The sequence below is a fragment of the Cyprinodon tularosa genome, unplaced genomic scaffold, assembly GCF_016077235.1.
Source record: "Cyprinodon tularosa strain WSP-4 unplaced genomic scaffold, ASM1607723v1 ctg152, whole genome shotgun sequence".
Classification (NCBI taxonomy): Eukaryota; Metazoa; Chordata; class Actinopteri; order Cyprinodontiformes; family Cyprinodontidae; genus Cyprinodon; species Cyprinodon tularosa.
In genome coordinates, this window is record NW_024038354.1 from 824,721 (window position 1) to 852,720 (window position 28,000).

Consider the following 28,000-nt stretch of genomic DNA (forward strand, 5'->3'; position numbering starts at 1 on the left):
TTAAAATGAAAAACAACGTTTTTATTAAAAGTGTGCCCAGCACTGCTGTTAACAGGATTTCACCTTCAGAGCCTCTTCAGCCATTTTTCTAGGAGGGAAAATAAACATTTGTATTTATTTATAAAAATGCGCCATCTAGCGGCCATGAATGGTTTAACCAACCAGCAGCCAACCAGCTCTGCAGCAGATCTGCTTCTGGCTCCCCGCAGCATCACAGCCGCCCGTGTGCGTGAACACCGCCAATCCCCGCACACCTCCAGGACATGCAGCGGATTCCCCGCCGAACATCCCGGGAGGTCTGATCGGATCCCTGCAGCAGACATGCCGGGCCTCCTCCTCCTGCTCCTCATCGGTGGGTCTCCGCTTCATCTATTCATCCATTCATCTTCATTCTGCTTCCTTTGGGCAAAAACAGCTGCGGCCAGGGAAAGATGGAGGCGATATTTGCCAGAGAAACGCAGAAATGATGCAGAATCATTTTGAAACCTGACATCAGATTGATTTAAAATGCAGGTAAACATGAAAGCATTGATGCTGCAGCAGCTTGTAAAGCAGGGTGTAGCCTGCAGTCTGCATGCAGAGGGTTCTGATTAAACGGCTCCAGAACACACACAGACACTGCAGTATCTGACTAACAGCTCAGCTCCAAGTTTGAACTGTTGCTTTAAAGACCATCTGCAGCATCACACACACAAAGGATTGTTATTATTATTTATTATTATCTTCCATAATGTCTCAAATATGTCAGAGAGAAAAAAATCCCCAGATGCAGCTTGATTTGCTTTATAATATAAACCAAACCTTCCTATCTTGATAGATTTCAATAGAATTTAATTTCTGAGACGCGTTTGGAGGATTTGGACCTTCACTGCTTTATTCTGTTGCTGCAGACGAATAATCAAGATGATTTCTGGTCACGCTTGGGATTAAAGTTGCTGTGGATGTGAAAAAAATTCAGTTTATTTCTATAGCTCCAATTCACATCATGTCATCTCAGGTCACTTTCCAGTTCACCAGATCATCCAGTCCGATTGATTCAAAGTTTTCTATCTAAGGAAAACCAGCTGATTGCATCGACTCATTGACTCTTCAGCAATCCCTCAGACTAAGCATGCTTGTAGCGACAGTGGAGAGGAAAAACTCCCTTTGAACAGGAAGAAACCTCCAGCAGAACCAGGCTCAGTGTGAGCGGCCATCTGCTGAGGCCGACTGGGGTTCAAGGAGACGGAAGCAGACATAGAAAAAGAAGCATAGATACTAAAAGCAACTGTCAACCAGCTCCACAGGCGGCCCCGTCCAGGAAACACACAGCCAGGCAGACGAGCTCCGAGCCAGCTCCCATGTCAGAGGATGGAGAGAGCACATCCAGTTAGTCACAGTCAGAGAAACAGGACTACACTGGAAAACAGGCCGAGCTCCAGCATCTAGAAACAAAGGTGTTGATGGCAGCAGCACAGCTGATATTTCTCTCCAGGATGGAGTCACTATCATCCAGTGATAAATATGTTTTTCTCCAAGTTGTTTAAACTGACGTCTGGGAGACATAATAGGATGAACCCTCCCGCTGGGTTTGAGAGAATAATTTGGGGGAGGATTACTGAACATAATAATCCAATCTGAGGATCAGATGTTTTCAGCCAGCTGATTATTTATGGAAATCAGGGGGATTTACCATTAGGCAATTCTAAACAGTTCCCTAGGGTCCCAAGTTCCTGGGGGCCCCATAAAACTGTTTCCATGTATGGTTAATACAACTGTTCCTTATTTCTGCACATTAATTATGTTTTTGATGAAAATCCTTTGGCTAAAATGCCGTCAGAACGCTGATAATATTAAGTGTGTCTCAGCCCCCCCTTCAGTGTCCACCATATTGGATCAGTCCATTTGCTGCACATGTTCAGAAAGGTCCAAGCAGACAGCAGCAAACCATTTGAAAACAAACCATGCAAAGAGCAGTGTTGCCAACTTAGCGCTTTAGTCGCTATATTTAGCCACTTTTCAGACCCCTCTAGCACTTTGATTTCTAAAAAGCTCCTAGCGCCAAATCTAGAGACTTTTTTCTGCTACTGGAGACTTTGGAGACAACATCTAAAAGCAGCGAACTCTGCTCTCCAGAGCAAGTAGATTGGTAACCCCGCCTCCTGCTCTCCTCTATCTTGTCTGCTGTCATGATTCATGCAGCTATTATTTCATCCAAATGATAAATGGAGAACAGAGAAGCAGATCATGGCTTGTCTACAGTGAAAAGAAGGACTGGGTTATTTACTTTGGCCTTTTTGGAAACACAGGAAGGAGCAATCAGCTAAGTGAGCTTAGTGCTTGGAAGAAATCTTTCATTCCTTTAGAGACAGCATGAAAAGTCAGCTGAGTACAAAACATAGAGAGGAAAACAAGAAGAAAAGGGACAAGAAGAGAGGGACACAACCTAGAACAGATAATGGATGTCTATTCTATTAACATTTCTCTATCTGGAGAATGAGTCTGTTTGATGTGTTGTCTTCTCAATTCAGAGGGCCCCCTGCCTGTCTTTGCCTAGGGCCCCAAATTTCCTAAATCCGCCCCTGATGGAAATATATCTACTGCCAAACAACAAATGTCTGAAATAAACCCTGGGACTAAAACTACAGAGCCATTATTTTTAAATGTTTGATAAGAACCTCGTGGTTTACAGCTGTTTATGTTTTACAGATGAAGCGGAATAAGGTTAGATCAATGAACAACAACCAATATGGAAGAGCAGCCATTTTCTGACCTGGAAACAGAATCTAGAAAAACGATCTAATTTTAATCTGAGTAGAAAAGCCTCCTGGGTTTGAACCTAGAGCCGCATCTAATGATTATTTGGCAAATACATTTTATTTCTTTATTTTTTGATTAGTCTATTAATTATCAGATAGCCGAAGGTGAAAGAAGACTTTTTAAAAATTAAACTGAAGTGAAAATGAAACTTTTCTACTTGAGGAGTTCTGGATTATAGAGCAGATTGACAGATGAAAACTTTATATTTTTTTCTTGAATGCAAAATATTTACTTATATTGTTTTACAATGTTGGTATAAGTACTGCCCTGAGTGGGTCACAGTCAGCTAAAGGCATGTTTAGTGTCGATTACTAAATTAATTGATGATTATTTCAACAATAGATCAATCAGATTAATTGTTTCTGTCCTAGTTTAAACCATACATCTAGAGACACAGATCTATTCAAAGATAAACTGTATTTAAAATGTTCTGATCCCCAGGAGTGAGAGCAGGTTATCAGATCATGTCTGTCTGTCCTCTCATCCTTTCCTCTCATCAGGACGGACGGATGGAGGTAGACTCTGCAGTATGTCCCGGGTAATTTTCCTGGCATTCCGTCTCAGAATCCAGTTCTGAGTAACATGTCTGCTCCAGTTTTACCAGTTCAGAAACCCTCTGAGTCATTCGCTGTAAACTGGGGGATCAGCTCCCCCCTCAGACCATGGGGGGTGCTGGTGTTGGACCTGACAGATTAACATGTTTCAGACATGATGACCATGATGGTCTAATGAGCTCAGACAGCCATCTGTGGTCCCAGAAACAAACCGCCATGATATGCAGGACTGGAGATTAGATCTGTAGACACACCAATTAGAAACGATTAATGGCTTTACTCACCCCGCATCCTGAAAAGCTGGCTGGATGTGCTCTCTTCATCCTCTGACATGGGAGCTGGCTCGGAGCTCGTCTGCCTGGCTGTGTGTTTCCTGGACGGGGCCGCCTGTGGAGCTGGTTGACAGTTGCCTTTTGTATCTATGCTTCTTTTTCTATGTCTGCTTCTGTCTCCTTGAACCCCAGTGGGCCTCAGCAAATGGCCGCTCACACTGAGCCTGGTTCTGCTGGAGGTTTCTTCCTGTTCAAAGGGAGTTTTTCCTCTCCACTGTCGCTACAAGCATGCTTAGTGTGAGGGATTGCTGAAGAGTCAATGAGTCGATGCAATCAGCTGGTTTTCCTTAGATAGAAAACTTTGAATCAATCGGACTGGATGATCTGGTGAACTGGAAAGTGACCTGAGATGACATGATGTGAATTGGTGCTATAGAAATAACTGAATAGAATTGAAAAGCAGTAACTGAAGCAGAGCTTGAACATCCTATTAAAGGAAAAGTCTGGTCATCAAGGAAAAATCAATGGATAATAATTTATACCTAAAACTAATATGTTTGCCATGATTTAATCAATTTAATGTTAATCAGTAAAAAAAAAAGTTTCATCACGATCACTGAGTCTGGGAGCGGCCATTTTTGTGCAAATATATATATAAAGATCTAAAGATGCTGGAAGAAATCAGCTGCTGGTCTAAACCTGCACAGATCTACTCTCAGAAATAACAACTAACCTGAAAAAGTGACAGAAGTCTGGAGAGCAGCTTCTATGTGTCAGTTCTACGCTTAGAGTGGGCTGGACAGTGGAGCTGTTTGGAGGAAAACTTCTGTTCTGTCCCACAATAACAATCGCTTTTTACTGACAAATCATCAGGAACACTGTTAGGCACGGTGGAGTGTGTGTGATGCTGTGGGAGCTCTTCTAGAGCTAATATAACATGAGCTTTCGATACAAGCAAACTGTTAAGGTAGGTTCACACAGAATGCGAATTTCACAGCAGGAGCAAAGGATTCCCATGTTATCCGTACATAGAGGGCGGATCTGGAGCTTGGCGATGGCGGCGAATTAAGGGAGGCAGGTGGCGTGGTGTTGGTGAAAGTTCACTGCAGCCTAGCCTGCAAATTAAGCAGGGCAAAATTGGCAGAAGTTGAAAACTATTAACCTTTGTTTACATTTGCACCGTCCAGTCATGGACTAAAAGTTTCTGAGAGCTACAGTGAAGCAGCGCAGCGGCGATGCTTATTCATTAGAAATGGAAGACAGAGAAAATTATGTTGACAAAGGATGAAGTGGAAAAGCTCTGAAAAAGATCTAAGCCGGTCAAACATGGCTACCGCTATAGCTCCCACCGTACCACCAAACCGCTGTTCACAGCTCACCATGTTTGTTCTCACGCTGTGACCTGAAGCTCTGATGCAATCTACCTGCTCACACTGTACGTCCATCATCCATCCATCCATCCATCCATCCAGCGCCAACATCTTAGGCCTCTGAGGTCATTGCTGATATCTCACCAACATAGTTTTGGGCTCAGACTGGTTTTCTTTCAGCATCCTCTGCATCTATTAGGAACCAGGATGTACTCAGTTGTATCCAGTCAGATGTTTCTTAGTGATGAATTCTTCCTTCAGATGTTTCCTCCTTTCAATCTTTTCATCTTCCTCTCTGTCCCTCAGCTCTCCTATCTGGCTCTGAGGCTTTAACACGTGGCTCCTCCCACCGAGTCATCCCGCTCGGACCTCCACCCTCACGTCTGCTTCAGAGTGATGGCAAAGCCCAGTCACATTTCATCCAGGAATTAGTCGGGACCAAGCGCCACTCTGCCCGTCAGCTAGTCCGCGCTCAGCCGCATTTGGTTCATGACATGAGCTGGCCGGAGATCCATGAAACATCCCGCTCACAAACCAGGGCGGAGTCAAACTCCTCCACCTTGAACGCACCACCCAGGGGGAACCAGGAAGTAGCCAGGACCCTGGCTCCAGTGGGCGAAAGCCAGGATGTGGAAGACGTGATGGAGGTGACTCTTTATTATTATTATTACTATTAATCTTTGGATACTTAGTGTCCACCATATTGGATCAGTCCAATTATTTACTTTTGATGTCACCTTTTTGGAAACACAGGAAGGAGCAATCAGCTAAGTGAGCTTAGTGCTTGGAAAAAATCTTTCATTCCTTTAGAGACAGCATGAAAAGTCAGCTGAGTACAAAACATAGAGAGGAAAACAAGAAGAAAAGGGACAAGAAGAGAGGGACACAACCTAGAACAGATAATGGATGTCTTCTGAACATATGAATAAATTTGGACCTTACTTTGATTGTGGCTGAGAATAATAGAAATACAAATGAGAGTGTTTCTATATGTACTGCCCCTCATTTACTGTATCAGAATCAGAAATACTTTAATAATCTCAGAGGAAAATTACTTTTGTATCAGTTAGAAAGCATCCCCACAGCATGATGTTACCACTGCCATGCCTTGCTGTTGGAAAAATGCTTTCAGGGGAATCGGCATTCTTTTAGCATTCCAGATAGAGGAGGTTATTATGAAGCATTTAGCCACCTCATGTTTGTATGTTTTAGCGCATGGTTCATTTGGCGGTTCCCCTGGACACAGAAAACAGCAGAGGTGATCTAGAGCCCACGGAGCTCCACGGAGGGCCGGCCTCCCAGGAGGCCTCTGGCTTCGATGGGTTGGACACAGAGGACAGAGAGAGAGGAGAGGAAGAGTGGGAGAGATACGCTGGGGAAGACAGAGACAGAAGGGAAGATGTGACGGAAGTGGAAGACGAAACGGGACAAGGGACGGATGAACTCAGCATCTCAGAGGCCTCGGAGTTTAATCACACAGCTCCGGATCTGGACACTCTAATCGGTGAGTAAATCTCTCCAGCCCACTGGGCTGCTTTTCCAAAGGTCAACGTGAAGATTGGCGGTTGGCGTCTAATGAGTCCAGTCAGCAAGGAATAATCAATAGATCTTTATTTATACCTAAAACTAATACGTTTGCAGTGATTTAATGAATTTAGCCTTAATCAGGAAAATGATAAAAACAATAATTTTCGTCTGGGAGCGGCCATTTTTGCCCAAATATAGTAGCCCCTCCCTCCTGCCATCTTCCAGCAGTGACGTCACGGTGCGGTAAGCCTAGCGCCATTCTCCCCGCTTTACAAGCAAAATCAATGGGAACTACTAGACACATCTGCAATCAACAACAATTATTGAAGATTTCCAGAGGACTTCACCATTGAAATTCACCAGAGCTATAGTGAAACTGACAATGCCCACGTGCATGGCAGCTGGATGCTGGAATACATCGGGTAAAAGTGAAAAAAAGAGTTATTTCACCTTTCTGATTCCTGATCCTCCACGGACGGGTTGGTCGTTGGATCGCCAAGTTGAAGAGGGAGGATTTACCATCGAACTTCTGGCCAGAGAAAAAACCCGTAATATGTAGCCAACATTTGGAAGAAGAATGTTTTCAAGATGACTTGGATAATAGCGCGTTGTGACAAACACCAGATACAGCACTGGGACTTGATCAACAGCCGATACTGCACCATGACGTCACAAACCAGTAGGTGGCAGTAGTGTTCTTTGACAAACATGGATGCCTCCAGTAAAGCACATTCACATGAAAATTACTCTGAATTAAAAACACTGATCATTTATTGAACAGCATGGAAAAATTTCAGATTTAAAGAACTTTCAGAAGTTTAAATTCTGAATATGAGCGACTTTTCCTTTAAACCAGCAAAGCACTGCTGGGAGGATGCAGAGTAAAAGGGAGAGGTTTGTAGAAAGGGCCGATCTGATGGATAAGCCAACTTCACTTTATGTCTTTGGGTTTTATTTGGACAGAAACAAGTAACCAGAGAGTGCAGCTTCAACATATTGTTGGTTTAAAAAGGGAAAAATCTGAAAATGTTCTTAAAAATGAAGAGCTTTGAACAAAACGCACGTCACAACCATGTGTTTTAACATGTGGTTTTGCCACAGGCTACACGTCGTCTTTCCATCCGTCCAAGGAGCCCAGCAGGCCCTTCATCACTGAGGCACATGAGCTGGAGCAGCAGGAGCAGCAGGAGCAGAAGGAGCAGCTGGAGCAGCCGGCTCCTACAGTCATTCAGGTCAGGACAGAGAAAAGTGTCCTTTTCATTCTTTTTAGCAACCAATAAATGATAATTCTTCTATTCCTAAATAAGCTAAACTCTGATTGTTGTTTCATTTGAATGTTTGATGAGTGAAATGTTTTGGGAATCCATCTTGGATACGGGACAAGGGGATGTTTTTTTATCACTGGATGTTTGGTTCTTATGACTGAATATTAGGGCCAGGCTAGAGATTTTTCTTCTTCTATTTTGAGAATAAAGTTGTAAAATTATGAGAATAAAGTTGTAAAATAATGAGAACAAAGCTATATTTTATAACATCTCTTCCAAGAATCTCTTTCTTCCCTAAAAGCATCGGTTTGATAAATCAGGAAATCTTTTAGCAGCAGCATCAAACTGGGCAGGATGTCAAAGTGGACTCTGGTTGCTGATTGGTGGAGCTGGTCGACCGTCATCTGCTGGGCGGAGCTCCAAGCTTTCTTTCTGAAACAGATTGTTGAATGATGACTTTATTCTCGTAATAGAAGAAAACAAATCTCTGGCCTGGCCCTAATATTACTGCAACAATCAATCAATCAATTTATCAATCAATCAATGGATTAATCTTTATTGTTAACTATAATTTGCATTGTAATCCAGATTACAGTTTCAATACAAACTGTTCATCACATACATGTGGGGGGGGCGCTGCTGCCAGGGGCTCGCTGTGAGGCTCTGTCTTTATCTCTGTGGAAAGAAAGGAGCTCCCACTTTATCCTTGACAGGGTACAGTTTGAGATATCAACGGTGGTAGTTCTGGGCCCTTCCACCATAACATCCAAGGGAGTTTTGATAGGGGGGGGGGGTCTTGAGTCTTTTCTTGCTAGCTCCTCGTGGCGAATCCAATATTTCCAATGTGTTGGGCTTTTTCACCTTGAAGCGAGCGCGCGCATCCGAGATATTATCCCATCTCACCTTTGAGTTCAACCACTGCAGCCATCCTGCATTCATTTGCACCCAGCATACGGCTCATCCTGCTTGTTCACAGCCTTAGTGAGAGCATTAACCGCTGCCTGATCATCGCCCAAACTGCCACCAACATCCTCTGTAATTAAAGATACATCAGCTATCCTCCAAATCCAAACAGGAGAAATCAAACAAGTAAATCTCTTCCACGTCCTCAACTGACAGCATCGTAAAACACGCCATCCTCCAATCCTTCAGGAGTCCAGGGTGGATCCCACGAAGAACGTCCCATCAGGACAAGAAGGCTCCTCTTTACTCTGTCAACGAGTTAAGGACATTTGATCATTGAGAGGCCAGCTGAGCAGATCCATTGTTTGATTTGGGAGAAATGAAGAGAGAACTGAGAAAAGACACAGCAAAAGCAGGGACGGAGCAGGGAGGTGCAGGGGCAGATCAGGGAGGTGCAGGGGCAGAGCAGGGAGGTGTAGGGACAGAGCAGGGAGGTGCAGGGACAGATCAGAGAGGTGCAGGGGCAGAGCAGGGAGGTGCAGGGACAGAGCAGGGAGGTGTAGGGGCAGAGCAGAGAGGTGCAGGGACAGAGCAGGGAGGTGCAGGGACAGAGCAGGGAGGTGCAGGGGCAGAGCAGGGAGGTGCAGGGGCAGAGCAGGGAGGTGCAGGGGCAGAGCAGGGAGGTGCAGGGGCAGAGCAGGGAGGTGCAGGGGCAGAGCAGGGAGTTACAGGGGCAGAGCAGGGAGTTACAGGGGCAGAGCAGGGAGGTGCAGGGACAGATCAGAGAGGTGCAGGGGCAGAGCAGGGAGGTGCAGGGACAGAGCAGGGAGGTGTAGGGACAGAGCAGGGAGGTGTAGGGACAGAGCAGGGAGGTGCAGGGGCAGAGCAGGGAGGTGCAGGGACAGATCAGGGAGGTGCAGGGACAGAGCAGAGAGGTGCAGGGACAGAGCAGGGAGGTGCAGGGACAGAGCAGGGAGGTGCAGGGACAGAGCAGGGAGGTGCAGGGGCAGAGCAGGGAGGTGCAGGGACAGAGCAGGGAGGTGTAGGGACAGAGCAGGGAGGTGCAGGGGCAGAGCAGGGAGGTGTAGGGACAGAGCAGGGAGGTGAAGGGACAGAGCAGGGAGGTTCAGGGGCAGAGCAGAGAGGTGAAGGGACAGAGCAGGGAGGTGCAGGGACAGAGCAGGGAGGTGCAGGGGCAGAGCAGGGAGGTGCAGGGACAGAGGAGGGAGGTGCAGGGGCAGAGCAGGGAGGTGCAGGGACAGAGGAGGGAGGTGCAGGGGCAGAGCAGGGAGGTGCAGGGGCAGAGCAGGGAGGTGCAGGGACAGAGCAGGGAGGTGCAGGGACAGAGCAGGGAGGTGCAGGGGCAGAGCAGGGAGGTGCAGGGACAGAGGAGGGAGGTGCAGGGGCAGAGCAGGGAGGTGCAGGGACAGAGGAGGGAGGTGCAGGGGCAGAGCAGGGAGGTGCAGGGGCAGAGCAGGGAGGTGCAGGGACAGATCAGGGAGGTGCAGGGGCAGAGCAGGGAGGTGCAGGGACAGAGCAGGGAGGTGCAGGGGCAGAGCAGGGAGGTGTAGGGGCAGAGCAGGGAGGTTCAGGGGCAGAGCAGAGAGGTGAAGGGACAGAGCAGGGAGGTGCAGGGACAGAGCAGGGAGGTGCAGGGGCAGAGCAGGGAGGTGCAGGGACAGAGGAGGGAGGTGCAGGGGCAGAGCAGGGAGGTGCAGGGACAGAGGAGGGAGGTGCAGGGGCAGAGCAGGGAGGTGCAGGGGCAGAGCAGGGAGGTGCAGGGACAGATCAGGGAGGTGCAGGGGCAGAGCAGGGAGGTGCAGGGACAGAGCAGGGAGGTGTAGGGACAGAGCAGGGAGGTGCAGGGGCAGAGCAGGGAGGTGTAGGGACAGAGCAGGGAGGTGTAGGGACAGAGCAGGGAGGTGAAGGGACAGAGCAGGGAGGTGCAGGGGCAGAGCAGGGAGGTGCAGGGACAGATCAGGGAGGTGCAGGGGCAGAGCAGGGAGGTGCAGGGACAGAGCAGGGAGGTGAAGGGACAGAGCAGGGAGGTGCAGGGCAGAGCAGGGAGGTGCAGGGACAGAGCAGGGAGGTGCAGGGACAGATCAGGGAGGTGCAGGGGCAGAGCAGGGAGGTGCAGGGGCAGAGCAGGGAGGTGCAGGGACAGAGCAGGGAGGTGCAGGGACAGATCAGGGAGGTGCAGGGACAGAGCAGGGAGGTGCAGGGACAGATCAGGGAGGTGCAGGGACAGAGCAGGGAGGTGCAGGGGCAGAGCAGGGAGGTGCAGGGGCAGAGGAGGGAGGTACAGGGACAGATCAGGGAGGTGCAGGGGCAGAGCAGGGAGGTGCAGGGACAGAGCAGGGAGGTGCAGGGACAGAGCAGGGAGGTGCAGGGACAGAGCAGGGAGGTGCAGGGACAGATCAGGGAGGTGCAGGGGCAGAGGAGGGAGGTGCAGGGGCAGATCAGGGAGGTGCAGGGACAGATCAGGGAGGTGCATGGACAGAGCAGGGAGGTGCAGGGGCAGAGCAGGGAGGTGCAGGGACAGATCAGGGAGGTGCAGGGGCAGAGGAGGGAGGTACAGGGGCAGAGGAGGGAGGTACAGGGACAGATCAGGGAGGTGCAGGGGCAGAGCAGGGAGGTGCAGGGGCAGAGCAGGGAGGTGCAGGGGCAGAGCAGGGAGGTGCAGGGGCAGAGCAGGGAGGTGCAGGGGCAGAGCAGGGAGGTGCAGGGGCAGAGCAGGGAGTTACAGGGGCAGAGCAGGGAGTTACAGGGGCAGAGCAGGGAGGTGCAGGGGCAGAGGAGGGAGGTGCAGGGGCAGAGCAGGGAGGTGCAGGGGCAGAGCAGGGAGGTGCAGGGACAGATCAGGGAGGTGCAGGGACAGAGCAGGGAGTTACAGGGGCAGAGCAGGGAGGAGCAGGGACAGATCAGGGAGGTGCAGGGGCAGATCAGGGAGGTGCAGGGACAGAGCAGGGAGTTACAGGGACGGAGCAGGGAGGTGCAGGGGCAGAGCAGGGAGGTGCAGGGACAGATCAGGGAGGTGCAGGGACAGAGCAGGGAGTTACAGGGACGGAGCAGGGAGGTGCAGGGGCAGAGCAGGGAGGTGCAGGGACAGATCAGGGAGTTACAGGGACAGATCAGGGAGGTGCAGGGACAGAGCAGGGAGTTACAGGGACGGAGCAGGGAGGTGCAGGGGCAGATCAGGGAGGTGCAGGGACAGATCAGGGAGGAGCAGGGGCAGAGCAGGGAGGTACAGGGACAGATCAGGGAGGTGCAGGGACAGAGCAGGGAGGTGCAGGGACAGAGGAGGGAGGTGCAGGGGCAGAGCAGGGAGGAACAGGGGCAGAGCAGGGAGGAGCAGGGACAGAGCAGGGAGGTGCAGGGACAGAGGAGGGAGGTGCAGGGGCAGAGCAGGGAGGAACAGGGGCAGAGCAGGGAGGAGCAGGGACAGAGCAGGGAGGTGCAGGGGCAGAGCAGGGAGGTGCAGGGACAGATCAGGGAGGTGCAGGGGCAGAGGAGGGAGGTACAGGGGCAGAGGAGGGAGGTACAGGGACAGATCAGGGAGGTGCAGGGGCAGAGCAGGGAGGTGCAGGGGCAGAGCAGGGAGGTGCAGGGGCAGAGCAGGGAGGTGCAGGGGCAGAGCAGGGAGGTGCAGGGGCAGAGCAGGGAGGTGCAGGGGCAGAGCAGGGAGTTACAGGGGCAGAGCAGGGAGTTACAGGGGCAGAGCAGGGAGGTGCAGGGGCAGAGGAGGGAGGTGCAGGGGCAGAGCAGGGAGGTGCAGGGGCAGAGCAGGGAGGTGCAGGGGCAGAGCAGGGAGGTGCAGGGGCAGAGCAGGGAGGTGCAGGGACAGATCAGGGAGGTGCAGGGACAGAGCAGGGAGTTACAGGGGCAGAGCAGGGAGGAGCAGGGACAGATCAGGGAGGTGCAGGGGCAGATCAGGGAGGTGCAGGGACAGAGCAGGGAGTTACAGGGACGGAGCAGGGAGGTGCAGGGGCAGAGCAGGGAGGTGCAGGGACAGATCAGGGAGGTGCAGGGACAGAGCAGGGAGTTACAGGGACGGAGCAGGGAGGTGCAGGGGCAGAGCAGGGAGGTGCAGGGACAGATCAGGGAGTTACAGGGACAGATCAGGGAGGTGCAGGGACAGAGCAGGGAGTTACAGGGACGGAGCAGGGAGGTGCAGGGGCAGATCAGGGAGGTGCAGGGACAGATCAGGGAGGAGCAGGGGCAGAGCAGGGAGGTACAGGGACAGATCAGGGAGGTGCAGGGACAGAGCAGGGAGGTGCAGGGACAGAGGAGGGAGGTGCAGGGGCAGAGCAGGGAGGAACAGGGGCAGAGCAGGGAGGAGCAGGGACAGAGCAGGGAGGTGCAGGGACAGAGGAGGGAGGTGCAGGGGCAGAGCAGGGAGGAACAGGGGCAGAGCAGGGAGGAGCAGGGACAGAGCAGGGAGGTGCAGGGACAGAGGAGGGAGGTGCAGGGACAGAGCAGGGAGGTACAGGAGCAGCAGGAAAACGCAAACACCTCCTCTGAGAGCAGAACAAGCTGTGAGTTCTGAGGAATGTTTCATATAATTGTCCTTTAGTCTGGAAGTCAGGCTTAGTTAACCAGGCTTGGATTATGTTGTCCTCACATGTGTGCCAGACTCTGCATCACACAAACCATTTTCTAGAGAGCAGTAAATCAACTTGACTGCCTTGACTCAGTTTCTTATTAAGGCCAATACCGGTACTGATTATTTTGACATCAGCCTAATGCTGAGTCTACACCAGGTGCATTCTGGGCATCAAAGCGTCTGGTTTACATGCAGCATGTAGAGGGGGACGGTGTCCCGGGAGTTTAGTGACGCCTCTGAGCATCCAGAGCGCCTGTTAACGGGTCCAATCTCTGTTACTGAAAGTGTTAAATGTGGGTAAACACTATTTTCTTCATTTTTCAGTCAAAGACAGATACTTGCTGACTAAAATCTAAATAGATCTGCATTAAAAACAGTTCATAGGAGTAAAACTATGACTAAAACCTCCACACCGGAACCAGCCGTTCCGGACTATAAGCCGCTACTTCTTTCCCAAGCTTTGAACCATGCGGCTTATAAGAAGCCGCATGGTTTCTGTAGATTTGTCCTAAACATCCGAGGTGGAAGTCAAAGTTGGAAAAGAAAGAATAAGTGGCTAATTTTCATTTAGCACAATAACATGCTAGCAGCAGGAAGGAGAACAAATGTCCTGATTTCAAACATTTTGACATTTATTTGCCGCATTAAAGCTGCTGAACCAATGAAGAGACTGAGCTCCACTCCTGCAGAGCTGAAATAAAGAGCTGATGAAGCTCCATCTTTCAGGAGAAGATCTTACTGCTGCGAGCTAACAAGCTAACAGGAACTAGCATTCTTCCTCCCTACTCCAGGGGATATATGTAGAGCTCCCCCTACAGGTTTGGTGGGAGACAGTTCAGTAGGTATCAGCAGCTTTAAGTAAGGTGCGCTCTATAGCCTGGAAAATACGGTATTTGACTGTTTACATTTTTGTTAAAAGATTTTGACTAACACTAATTTGAAATTCCTTTTAAAATTGATACGGGTTAAATATCAAATAAGTTTTTTATATTTCTTCTGTCTGAATATTATTTTTCCTTCTCCTGGAAGGAGAAAGATGTGTGGAAAGCAGAGAAGGACAGAGACGTTCAGTCCAGCGGCTATGGAGTCCTCAGCTCTTCGGCCCCTGAAGGAACGGCGCCGCCACAGACCGACACTGGCACCGACTTTGGGCTTCTGGGAGGGGACAGAAACGGTACGATCTGGTGTTGTAGATCCCTTTTTACCAGCTCCAAATCCGATGGAGGTATTATTTCTCAGAAGGGATCCACAAAGGAGGAAACATGGTTAAGTAGTAACAGCATTTATTCCAGTAATGTTTATCAAATCGTTGATAGAAGCCCAAACTGCAGAGGAAGATCTATCAGGCCCCAGCATCTTCATCCAGTTAACAGGGGAGATTCTACCGTCTTTCTAAAAGTCGTTCAGCAGGCCTCACCACAGCATCATCACACAGCCTACAGCATTACCATATAGAATAGAATAGAATGGAATGGAATGGAATGGAATGGAATGGAATAGAATAGAATGGAATAGATCAGAATAGAATAGAATAGATCAGAATAGATTGGAATGGAATAGATCAGAATAGAATAGAATAGAATAGAATAGAATAGAATAGAATAGAATAGAATAGAATAGAATGAACTGGAGATGGAGAGTGAGGAGGACTCCAGCAGCAAAACAGCGTTTTCCACATGGAAATACCGGTGTTACATTGAGCTGCGTTTCCCCATCAGATCCGGTTTCCCCTGCATCTCCGCACAGCGCAGGCGGCACGATTCCCCGCGCAAGCGACAGGAAACGCGCATGCTTGCTAAAGGCGCGCAACAGCTGCCCTGTGCTCGCGCCACAGGAGAACTATGGAGAGCGTGAAGGATCAAATGTTAGTCTATATGGAGAAATCTGGATGGATGGATGGATGGATGGATGGATGGATGAATGTTGCAGTATCTATAACAACCCAAACACACATGATTTCAGAATTAGACATCCCCAGTTATTAATTTCATACACTGACCAGATCTGAACGACCTGTTAAAAAACTTCACATCCATGAGTAGAGGTAATGCAGCCTTACGATATTTACACCGCATCAGATACCGTTCCCCCCATGTTAAGCAGGGGGAACGCTATCTGACGAGGTTTATAGGCACATCAGATAGCGTTCCCCCCTGATGTCATTTACGTTGAGTTGCAATAAATGCTAAACTCTCTGCAGGTTCTTGTCTTTGTCATCCACTCTATTCAGCTGGCTTTGGAAACAGACGGCGAGAAGGTGGGGGCCGAGTGGTGAGGGTTACGGGGGCGAGAAACACAAAAGTAACGCAATAGTTACTTTAGCTAGTAACTAATTACTTTTTTTGTGGAGTAACTCAGTTAGTAACTCAGTTACTTTTTGAGAGAAGTAATGGACGTAGGTACTCTGTTTCTGCTAAGATAAGATAATAGTCATTCACCCAGTAAGATAATCTGGGATATAATCTGAGATGGGGGAGCTGGTTTGGAAAGGATTGGGGCCAAGATCTCAGCCTTGAGGAGCTCCATGTTATGTTTGCTACAGGAAGAGCTAAAACTGTTCATGTTTTCTCTCTGGTTTGTCAAACAGAGGATGAAGGAGCAGGTGGGTCACAGGCAGTCGTAGTCACCCAGAATCCCACCGCTCCAGAGGTCGGATCAGCGCCCAGCAGAGAACCTCTGCAGCCCAGTTTGGATCAGGAGGAGTACTGGGAGGAAGGGGAAGATATGGAGAATGACAGGAAGGAAAGAGAGGGAATCATCCCGCTCACCACAGATCCTTCTCCCACCACTGGCTTCACTGAGACGGAGATGGATCCCGGCCTGGAGGAGCCGATGCAGGTCAGTTCAGATTCCCTTCACACAATCAGAAAAAAAAAAGTCTGTTCTCTCACCTGTGAATGTTTCAGGTGGTTTGTTTGAACTGGAGCGAGCTGGCTGGGCGTGGCTACGTGGTCCTCAACATGACCAAGAACATGAACTGTGTAAGTACCAGGAACCACTTTGGTTCCTTTAGATTTATCTGCCCTTGGCCTCATTAATACCCTGATTCAAAACAACAAACCCTGAATAACTGGGATTAAATCAAGCTATTTGTGCCAAATCCCTTAAAGCATCACATCAAACAAACAACTGTTTAAAGATTCATTTACACCCAGTTTATTTTCCAATCTGAACCCTTGCCTGGTCTTAAATCTCCTGCTGCTCTTCCTCCAGCAGTGACTGAGCTAACAGTAATTAGCGCCATCCTTTGATGGAAGCTCCAGTTCTATGGAAGAAAAACAGTCTCATTGAAATATGTCTTTTAGTTACAATGAATTTTAAACACTGAATTTTTTTAGCTCCGGATTTTAGACGCTGAATTTATTTACACATTGAATAACTTTTTATCTGGTGAAAATTCCCCACAAAAAATTTGAATGCAAATGTGTCGACCTTTTGGTGAACTCAAGCCAAAGCAACCTACAGTCAATGCAGTCGAGCAGCTCCTAGCCAATGAAATTAGCTCATTTGGTCATTCAACAAAAGGTCAACACGTTTAGAGGCCAATTTTTTGCAGCAGGGCGTGCCTCTTGGCGCAGTGGTTAGCGTGCACGCCCCATGTACGGAGGCCTTAGTCCTCGAAGCGGCCGACCCGGGTTTGAATCCAACCTGTGTTCAATGGCCGCATGTCTCACCCCCTTTCCTGTCAGCCTGCTGTAAAGAAAACAAGCCACTAGTGCCATAAAAAAACTCAAAAAAATTTTTTTTTTGCTCCTGAATTTTTTCAGCTGATTTTTTTGCATCTCAATTTTTTGTAGGCTAATTTTTTGCAGCTGAATTTTGGCAGATTCCAATGAGTGTTTTTCTTCCATACATTTCAGGTTTAAAGGAACTGCTTTCTAAACATCTCAGGCAGTTTCTTCCAGTTTGTTCCCATTTTTCTCAAATGTGTCTGAACGGCCATGTCGCATTTATCTGACCTGAGCCTCATTAATCGACGTAGGTCCCGCTTCTGCGTGACGAATCATGGGTACTTTACCTCAGCAAGTACACAGAAGTGGGAAGAAAAACAATAGCCATGGCGGACGATAAAGTCGAGAACAGTCTTTATTTTCAACCATCTTGAAAAGACTGTGTTGTTAATGCACTGACTTTAGTTTGGATAGAAATGAAAGATCGCTAGATGCGCTCCTGCATCATCCATGTTTACTTCTGTAAACACAGAGCACGCTCACTTGTGACGTCATCGCCTCCTCTGCTGCGCATGCGGGACACTTGCGCTGTTTGAATACAGTTCACACCAGAGATCACATACAATTCGCATAGATTTGAATAGTGAACGACCACGCAAAATCTGATTTAACAAAAAAAACGGAATTGAGCATCACTGCAGAGTGAATGCTTCGGGTCCCGGGGTTAAGCAGTCTCTGAATCAGACCACTGATTCTCTCCTTCAATCTGTTAACGAGACACTTTGATTCAGGTTTGCTGAAGCAGGGATGCATCTACAGAATGCAAAGGTGGCGGATCTCAGTTCAGAAATTTATTTTGTTCTCTAAATGTATTTATTTTTTAAATCTAGTTCTTGACAAACAGTGATTAAAAGCTGATAGCTGCAGGCTAAGCTCCTCCCAGGCACTAGGTGGCGCACTCCCACTCACCCGCTCTCCTTTGGTAATGTTTGCCAGCCAATTTCCACCTTTGGTTAGCATTAGCAAATATTGAACTTAGTTATCCAGATTTTTTGATGTTTTTTTTGCTTCTTATTTGATTAAATTTATACTTTTTGGCTTGAATCTAGAGAAATGTAACGTAGAAGAAGCAATTTCTCCGTCCATCTTTGATCCAAACCCTGCGATGATCCGTTCTTCTGTTAGAAGCAGACTGTCACTGTCGCGACATTTACCCCATACTGCTCCCAGTGCATTAACGGTTTCCACGGTAACCTGCTGAAGCTTAGAAAACAGCTTCTCTCATCCGTCGCTGAGTGTTTGAGCTTCATAGAAAATGTGTTTGTTTGTGAGACAGGAGGAGTTTCGTGTTTGCCAGGGCGTCCAGCTGCTGAAGATCATCGAACGTGAGTTTGCACGCAGGATGAACAGCCCTGAGGGATCATGGGTACTTTACCTCAGCAAGCCAACGCATCAGCAACACCAGCTGCTGATGAACCTGGCGTCTGGACGGGGTACGCTTCTCTTCTGTTGCTCTTAAACCAAACTGTTAGCAAAACAGGACTTTAGGAATAGCAAAATGTTCTCACTTTGATGAGTCTCTCTGGAGTCGTAGACGGGTAGATGTTGCCCGATGGGGCGGGTAAACATTGCTGTTCATCATGTTCTGTCTTTTAGGAGTCATTGCTGCTCAGGAAGTTCTGGACATGTTAGGAGAAATCAGGACGAGCCTCAATAAGGTACAGAAACATTTATCTAGCATTGAGTCTGTTCTTTGATAAAGACTGCTTGGTGTAAATGTTAAAATCTACTATTAACCTGAAGTTTCTTTACAGTTGAATGGTAGATTTAATGTCTACATTTTAATTATTATATATATATATATATATATATATATATATATATATATATATATATATATATATATATATATATATATATATATATATATATATATAGTGAAACAGAATGATTTTCTGTTGGTCTACTTTGGTTACAATTATACTTTCACTTTTGATCTACAGCTTTTTGTCAATAAATTTGAAATTTGGGATCATAGTTGAATTCTGATTTCTTCTTTCTTACATCGCCATTTAGCGAAAAATGTCATGGTTTTATTTTTGGTCCGTAACGTCCTGCTGCCTGATCTTTTAAAGTGTTTAATCGACTTTTCTTCAGATTTCCTTAAAATGTTTTTTGTTTTAAAGGAAAAGTCCGGTCCTCCAGGAATAATCAATGGATCATTATTTATACCTAAAACTAATACGTTCGCGGTGATTTCATGAATTTAGTGTTAATCAGAAAAAGAATGAAAGCAATAGTTTTAATTGCGATCAGCAGGGCAAGAAGATGTTTGGAGCTAAATGCAAGACCAAGTTCTAGAAGGAACCACCCAAAACATACCATCAGAGCTTCACTGGAATATTTTAAATCTGAAACAATTCAAATGTCATCATTTAAAGATAGATGAGAGATAAAGATCATTTATTTTGTTTTACATGTCATTATTTACTGTTATTTTATCCACAAGATGTGTGGACTAACTGTTATTGAGGACAACAATCGAAAAAGTTTAATTTTTTCTGTTTGGCCTTGAAAAAAGGAAAACAAAGCCAATTTCTGCTGATGTCCTTCAGACGACCTTGGTCAGGTTTCTGGGATTTGCAGGAGAATAAAATTCCCCTGAATGATTCTTCTGCTGGTGCTTCTCCTCAGGTTGGAATCCAGAACTACAGCGCAGCCAGCAGCTGTCAGTCTCGGCCCAGTAAGACTCGCAGCGACTACGGTAAACTGTTTGTGGTGCTGGTCATCATCGGCTCCGTCTGCATGGTGATCATCACATCCGGGTTCATCTACATCTGCTGGCAGAGGAGGCTGCCTGGAGTGAAGAGCATGGTAGGTCCACACGTTCTGGTTTGCTTGAACTTGGACCCATTTTGGGGTTTTTAGGCTGTAACATCATCCAAGAAATTGATAAACTGATTCATCTCACCAGAATCCAGCTCGCTGATCATAGAGAGGTGAAGTCAGCCTTTAAAAATGATTTCGGACTCCCTTCGTGTCCACATGGTTTAATCAACGATCAATTGTCCTTGGAGTGACGTCTGCCGGCTGTCCAGCTTAGGCTCTGCCCCTGCAGTGGTTTCATGATTACAGTATCTTAGCTTTGACCCTGATAAAATGCTGTCGCTAACGTCCAGCAGACCAATAGAAATGTGTCCTCACTTTAAAGGAAAGCCCGCCCCCCAGATCCAGCACAGAACCACCGGATAATCTCATCATAGGACGCCACGGGCCACGAAATGTTTATTTTGAAACGGAAAAAAAACAAACTAAAGCCTCTTTCCAAATGAAAATAGCAGGTTAAAGTGTGTTTTCTTCAAACATGAATCGACCCGCTAAAAATCAACATCTGGTTCCCTTTCCAATGGCAAAAGAAGCTGGTCTAACCCCTCACTGGCAGCTGCCTGGCCTCTTTACCCCGTAGCTGCATGTCCTGTGACATCATCACGCTGGCTTTGTGTTGATGATGATGATGTCAGCACAGCGACTGACGCAATGTGCTGACATCCATATGGTGCATTCAATGGTCTCATGTAATTTAGGGGGTCGACCCGGTGTTCTGTCAGACCATCAACAGGCATGTGCAAGATGTCAGATTCGCTTTTATGCTTTTAGTTTTGTATGAAAAATACACTTTAAACTACCTCAATGGGCATGTATCCCTTTAGTCACGTACAAAAAAAATTCAGATGGACATACACTTCAAAAATCACCAAAAAGTAAGTAGTCAAATAGTTGTTTTGTCCATGACTACAGGGATACACACCTTTTAAGGTAATTTAAAGTCATAGGGAAGCGGCTGTTCCAACCGTTGCATTTCTGAATTCTCCCGAGTAGTGCCCGACTTTACACGGGTGAATAAAGTGAATGTGATTGGTCGATTATCAAGGGGCGGGATTGTTGTGGCGGAACGTTTGCAAGCAAGTTTGGTTGTGGCCGGTTTGTCGGAAGCTAACCAGTTAGCATCTTATTGCTAGTAGGTTCCCAATGGTAAATTCCATTGGGACCAAGTAGCACTAAATTGGTGACTTAGAAACGACGCTGTCAAGGAACGCTATGGACAGAGGAAACATGCAAGAGGAGGAGAGTTTAGTGTCGGAGGTCGTGGATGAGTCTCCTCCGTCATCCATTTTTTATTTAGAGGAGGAAAGCGGGGACGAAGATGTTGTGGAAGAGGACGCCAGGGCGGCAGAAGCTTGGTTTGGTGTAGAAGGCTTCCAGCCGTACATGTTTGAGCCCTTGCCTCGCAACGCTGCCAGTTCTGTTAGCTCTACGCCTGCTGAAGACACAGACGTCCATCCCCGTGAACACTGGGACGCAACTCAATGGGAAAGGAAAGGATTCTGAGTTCTGATTTCAACCATTGCGTATATTAACTGCGACATATGAATCAAGATGCTATGACCCAAAACATTTGATTGACAGATGACCGTTGATATATGATTGGCTGAATTTAGGTGTTCAGGCTGACGTAGAACTAACTGGCCTGCAGAAGATAACGGAAAAACAAAAAACAGACAATATGGTCTGATAAAGAGAACATTTATATACATGTTTAAGCCAGAATGATTTGACATTTAAATACGACTTCCCTATGACTTTAAAGTTTTTTTTTCGTAAAAAACTAAAGAGATAAACAAGTATTGATTATGGGTATGCTGGTCTGACAGAACAGCGACTCTGGTGTTCTCACAGCGGCCGATCAGAACCGAGGAGATTATAACGCGGGTCGCTTGCCGAGTCGTTTGACCCGGATAAACACGCGTCAGTGAGCTGTTCCCACTGCCACTAAAAGCTGATTGCTCCCGGGTTTAAACTGGTTTTTGGGCCAGTGGGAAAGGGGGATATTTTATTTTACACGACTCTGTTTTATAAAGATAACAGCAGAAAGTAAAGGCACAGGCTGAGGTGTTATATGACCAGATGTAGAGTCAGGAACATGGTTCTACCGGCCAAATAACCACTGTACTGTTCTATTTAATGCCTACATGTATATAAAGCTACGTTGTGACGACGAAATCCTTTATGTGATCTGAGTACATCCGCTCCGAGGCGCTAAAACGCTTGCAGTGGGATATGGTGCTTGGCTGAATCCACGGACCTTACGCTTTGAGTGGAACCCCGGGCTTAGAGGGGGAACGGCTGTTTTCATTTCTGAACCTCATTCACTTCAGGATGCAACATGTGACTGTTACATGTTTATAGTGTAACCTTTAAAGGTTCCCTATTATGCAATGAGGAGTAACCTTTGGTGTTTATACTGTTTCTAAAAAGAAAGAGGTGAATAGAAGGTCTTCAGCTTAGATCCAGCTTAGCTGGGACATTTCTAATAACGTCCTTTACCTGGCTTGGTTCGCTTTATTGGTTCAGGTGGATGAAAGCTGAATTCTCTGACCTATTTGTTGACGTCGGCTTTATTTATCCTTATTTTGCTCTAATTTCAGACCTACTGAAGACCTCCTGACTAGTTAAATGTGATAAAAACTTCCTTCTGCTTCGTCAGTTTCCTGCAGAGGAGCTTCATTCTGTGAAGAATGGTTACCATGACAACCCCACCCTGGACGTGACCAACGAAAGCCAGGCTGAGATGCAGGAGAAGAAGCCGAGCACCAATGGGCTGACGGGGGCGGGAGGAGGAGGAGGGGAGGACAGCGGACACTGGCAGGTGATTGGATGATGGATTTAGCTGAAAGAAAGTTTATGTGTTTGTTTTAAATAACTAAAACTGCTCGTATCAGTATTTATTACATGTGCAAACTTTTGGAAGAAATCTGACTTCATAGTTAAGGAAGCAAAGGATCTAAAAAGCAACTCTAAGATTGCTGCTTTGCTTTTTCTAACCTAATGTTAGCATTAGTGGACCTGATAATCAGCTGGCAAACAGTGCAAGAGGAAGAACAGGCGATGGCGGCAGTTACTGGGGGGAGGAATTCAACCTGCAGATTTCATCCTAAAATGAATTATTTTCAAAAGACATACAGTTATTTCTCTCTGTATTTATTTATTTAATGGCTTTTTATTTAGATTTATTCACTATTTATTCAGTGTCATCATAACATTTAGCTAAACATGAGGCTGATTTCCACTTAGCTTTAACGTCGCTTTAAAGGAGAAGGTCCTAGACCTAAACCTAATACTTTTGCAGTGATTTAATGAATTTAGTGTTAATCAGTAAAAAAATTAAAACAATTTTTTTCATCTGGGAGCGGCCATTTCTGCCCAAATATAGTAGCCCCTCCCTCCTGCCATCTTCCAGCAGTGACGTCACGGTGCGGTAAGCCTAGCGCCATTCTCCCCGCTTTACAAGCTAAATCAATGGGAACTACTAGACACATCTGCAATCAACAACAATTATTGAAGATTTCCAGAGGACTTCACCATTGAAATTCACCAGAGCTATAGTGAAACTGACAATGCCCACGTGCATGGCAGCTGGATGCTGGAATACATCGGGTAAAAGTGGAAAATAAAGAGTTATTCCACCTTTCTGATTCCTGATCCTCCACGGACGGGTTGGTCGTTGGATCGCCAACTTGAAGAGGGAGGATTTGCCATCGAACTTCTGGCCAGAGAAAAAACCCGTAATATGTAGCCAACATTTGGAAGAAGAATGTTTTCAAGATGACTTGGATAATAGCGCGTTGTGACAAACACCAGATACAGCACTGGGACTTGATCAACAGCCGATACCGCACCGTGACGTCACTAACCAGTAGGTGGCAGTAGTGTTCTTTGACAAACATGGATGCCTCCAGTAAAGCACATTCACATGAAAATTACTCTGAATTAAAAACACTGATCATTTATTGAACAGGATGGAAGAATTTCAGATTTATTATTATATAATTCTGAATATGACCAGACTTTTCCTTTAAAGGTTTTCCTACTACCTGACTTTCTGTTACTTGTAGAAATAGATCAATTACAGCATAATCTGGAAAAACAAAGATTTTATCTGCTTTTACTTCTGCCCACATTTTATTTCTGAATGTTTTTTATGTGATGGTGAAGAAAAATAAAAACACCAACCCCTTTACAGGAGAGCAGAAGACCTCGCCTATTCAGTCAGACCAGCAATTCCCTCTAATGACCCCCCTTTCAGAGACATAGACAGGTATGGGGCATTGCAGGCTAACAAAGAAGCCAAACGACCCCCATTCCAAAGGGGGGGGCCCGTTCCTGAATGGAAGAAAAACGTCTTCAAACTTGGAAACAAAGTCCAGTGGATTGTTTTTTTGGATTTTATTTTAATGTATTTTATAAATAAAACTTGTAAATGAACTAAACTAAACAGTAAGGTTTAACATCAGTATCTTTGACTTCTCTTTGTTTTTCAGGCATTTGTTAACCAGGCAGCCACCGAGGATGATGAAGAGGAGCAGGACACACATCTCTGACTGAGGAGATGAGATTGCTGTGATGAAGATGGAGGAGAAGAGTAGCAGTGGCTGAGAACACGAGCGTTAAGCTGGAGGAGTCACTGAGGTCATTAGAAACCATTAAGCTTCATCAAGCGTGGGAAATAAATCAACATATGACAGCAAAGCTCTTCTGTTTGGCGTGCCTTAAGCTCTCGGCTCTTAAGGCTGAGTTGGTGACAAATCATCGCTCTTCATCTGCAAACCTTCAAGCCGCTTTAACTGCTTTGTCAGAATGTCCCTGAATGCATCGTTTGTCTCCCAGTCTGTTAGCACAGGCAGACAGTGAACGCACCCCTGAATAAATGACAGGATGGTGCTGATCCTTTTTAAAACTTCTAGCTTTATTGTGACATAAATCCTGGACTAAAAGTTAACACACCCTCAGACTAATACTTTTAGAAGTCTCCTTTCCAATATTTAGGCCTTTAGAGTTTCAGTTTGTCTCCTATTTGGGTTTTCAGAGTCAGAACCAGAGAGCTCATTGTTGAGATGACAAACAGTATTCTGGATCATCCCAAAATGAGGGTCAAGATATTTTTATATTTATAAATAAATACGATTTTATTTTAAAAATACATTTATTTATTTATTGATCTGATACACGACTCAAATATTAGCTAAACCTGCCTTTTGGGGTTCGTTAGGACTCTCTGGTGAGCTCAGATATTTGTGACAATAATAACTTTGCTCCAGAAGGTGGCAGCACAAAGCTTGTACCGTAAGTTTTTTGTCTTCTTCTCCTCTAACAGCTAGATTATGTTTAAAACAAGACGCAGACTTTTCTTCCATTAAACAACTATCATTACTAAAGGGATCTGCAGTGTAGAACACGGTGGTGGCAGCAGGAGGCTGTGGGGTTGTTTGACTAGTTTCCAAGAACAGGTTTGTGTTTTTTCCGCCTAGAAAGGATGGATGAAGTTGAAAACTTCTAAACTTGTCTGTCAGTTTGTTGCCAAACCGAGTCTAACTCTGCGTCCAGATCAGTTCAGAAGATTTTTAAAGTCTCAGAATGGCCTAGTCAAAGTCTAAGGTGTCCCTAAATGTAGGTTTCCTTATAACCTGGCAGATCCGCTGCACTCTTTCACATTAAAAACCTATTATTTTTGAGTGTTTTTAGTGGAACTACGTCACATTAAAGCAGTAAAAGGTTTTATTAAGCGATGACTCGTGATCCCAGGTTCACTTGCTGACATTCTAGAATTTCAGCAGGTGAGACTTTATTCATAGATCCACCTTGATGAGCAGTAATATTTTATTGCTGTGATTCTAAGGATGACGTGAATGTTACCCTGACGGTGAAATATTTGCTGCTAACCAAGAATCCGTCACACCAGCAGGAATGTCTCTTATGGTCCCACAGCAGTGGCTTCGCCGCGGTCCCTAACGGCCGCTTCCACCTCTGATCCACTGTGAAGGAAAAGTTTGGCACTTTATGGGTTGATGGTGGAGGAGCAGCCTCTGAGATGCTGCAGGACTTTATCCCAAACGGAGACTCTGGAGCATCACTCTTTTGCTTTTAGTAGCGGTTTGAACTGCTGAGGATGTTCTCTGTGTTTGCTGTGCAGCACTTCACTACAAGCTTAGCCTGTGCTCTGTCAGCCTGATGTGCTTTTCTTAATAGTGCTGAATAGTTTGCTCCCGACTTAAAGTCGATTCTGTGAAACAGGGACAAAATCTGAGTCCAAAAGCATGAATATAGTTCTATGTTTATCTGTACTTTAGCTGTGATGTCCAGGCTGAGTCACCAACCCTTACATTTATTAATTTATTTAAACTTGGAGTCTTGCACGGAAGCCCAAAACGGTCGTGTCCCTCCAACAAGTTCCTTTTCTCATTATCTAAAGATAACGAAAGCCGTTTTCTCGTCATAACGAGAGGATTGGTTTGTGTTAAAGCTGATTACATCCTTTAATACCACGACAGCGGGAGAGGATTTATAAGGCCCAGTCCTTTTTCTCTCACTAGCACTCGGTTTTGCACGTTCATGTGTAAGGTTAGTGTATCCCAATAGTTATAGGAGCTAGGGGGAAGTGCTCCTCCATCATGGCTGTCTGTGTGTAATTTTGTTGTTGTTTTGATGATTTGCTTCCACTTCTGCTTCATCAGCAATCAGCCCTTTGCCTCCAGGTGTTTCTGAACAGCCCAGGTGTTACACCTGCAACAGGATGCATTAACCCAAAAATGAGTCCAGATTTGTACTGTACTCCATGCAATCCAATCATCCACCACCACCTGACAATGAGTGAAAAGAAAAATAAAACAAAAGAACTGATTATTTGTTTACTTGCGGTACCGCAACTGAACCACTAGGGGCCCCGCAGGCATGGATGGACTGGGAATCCAGGTTAATCATCTCGTTATCTCAAGAAATCAATAACTGTTTTCTCCTGATAACGAGATAATTATCTCCAACTTTATTCTCATAATTTACGACTTTATTCTCATAATTTACGACTTTATTCTTGAATTAAAAAAATAAAATAAATCTCTAGCCTGGCCCTAATGCTCTGTCGTGAGATTCATTCAGCCCCTAAATTATTAATTCCTCTGGCAGATTCAGGTTTAAAGCGACCTTTAAATTTTACCCCTATGCTTCAGACTAGAGGAAGGGTTGCGTCTCCTGAGGGAGCTAAAGATTTGGGTGATGGTAAAGAGATCATCCAACCTCAAAGACTTGGAGTTCTTCACTAAAGGTGTTGAAATAACAGCTGCTGAACAAATATCAGAACAGTTAAAGTGCTGGAGAACAATGATTTTTAAATTCATCTTTGATGATATTGAGTTTTGTTTAGTTTTTTTCTGATTTGTTAGTCATTCTATATTGTTTTATTGCATTTCTAAGAGAAGCCTGCCTGAGCTTTAAAGCCAAATATTATCTAAATCCAAATCTTTCAGGAGACTGGATATTTGTGGGATGTAGTTTCCTGAAAAGTTTCTGTATTTAGAGCTGAGATTTAATGATGGGCCTGAAAATGTGTGAAAAATCCAAAACCACAAGTCAACCATTCAGAAAGCTTAGAGAAAAAGTTCATGAATTTCATTTTGGAAAACAAATAAAAAATTGACGATAAAAGGAATGAGGGGGACTTTGAAATGTTTGGATGGTTCTGAATCCTGCTTTCATAAATCATATCAGTGGCTTTAGTCACATTAGGTCAGAAAGGGGCAAAAATCCCTGAGGATAACAGAGCCTCCATCACACTGACATGGCCTTAAATCTCATGTCCATTTTGCCAATAGATCTGATGAGCATCTGCTTCCGTCCCTCATGTATATCTCTCTTTGTCTGCTGGTTGCATTTTGTCAGATAAGCAGTATTTGTAAAGCGTTCATAGAGAAAGAGCAGTTTGACCCTATTTATACAGCTGCCTGCAGCGTAGATCGGCCATGTTTAGAGCTAATTACCAATAAGGGAGAACAAGCGAGCATGAAGCTTACAGCACGGCAGCAAACGGCAAAAATCACAAATGAAAATGGATGGTGTTGCTTTTTTTTTCTGTTCAAAGCTGTGAATAAAATCTGTTTTCTCGTATGTTTTTCACTCCAGTTTTTGCGGTTGCAAGCATTTGGTGT

The 28,000-nt window shown here is 45.9% G+C and overlaps 1 protein-coding gene across 2 annotated transcripts; it reads left to right on the forward strand.

Moving 5' to 3' along the window:
• The first annotated feature begins 129 nt into the window (after positions 1–129).
• Positions 130–27,959, forward strand: podxl2 (podocalyxin-like 2). 2 transcript variants are annotated; one of them, XM_038279706.1, is made up of 13 exons: positions 158–352; positions 3,300–3,337; positions 5,302–5,642; positions 6,208–6,499; positions 7,624–7,754; positions 14,323–14,467; positions 15,881–16,131; positions 16,200–16,274; positions 18,301–18,457; positions 18,621–18,682; positions 19,659–19,838; positions 22,510–22,671; positions 24,344–27,959. In XM_038279706.1, the coding sequence occupies exons 3-13, from the start codon at positions 5,490–5,492 to the stop codon at positions 24,401–24,403; spliced, it is 1,668 nt and encodes a 555-aa protein (XP_038135634.1). In that variant the 5' UTR covers positions 158–352; positions 3,300–3,337; positions 5,302–5,489; the 3' UTR covers positions 24,404–27,959. The 2 variants fall into 2 exon arrangements, with proteins under 2 accessions (XP_038135633.1, XP_038135634.1); XM_038279705.1 differs by lacking the exon at positions 3,300–3,337 and having other exon boundaries at positions 130–352.
• The last annotated feature ends 41 nt before the right edge of the window (positions 27,960–28,000 follow it).

Coding starts and splice junctions, on each gene's coding strand:
- podxl2 (XM_038279705.1), top strand. CDS start 145: ATGAATGGTTTAACCAACCAGCAGCCAACCAGCTCTGCAGCAGATCTG. Junction 6,500..7,623: donor GGATCTGGACACTCTAATCG/GTGAGTAAATCT, acceptor GTTTTGCCACAG/GCTACACGTCGTCTTTCCAT. Junction 16,132..16,199: donor GCCTGGAGGAGCCGATGCAG/GTCAGTTCAGAT, acceptor TGAATGTTTCAG/GTGGTTTGTTTGAACTGGAG.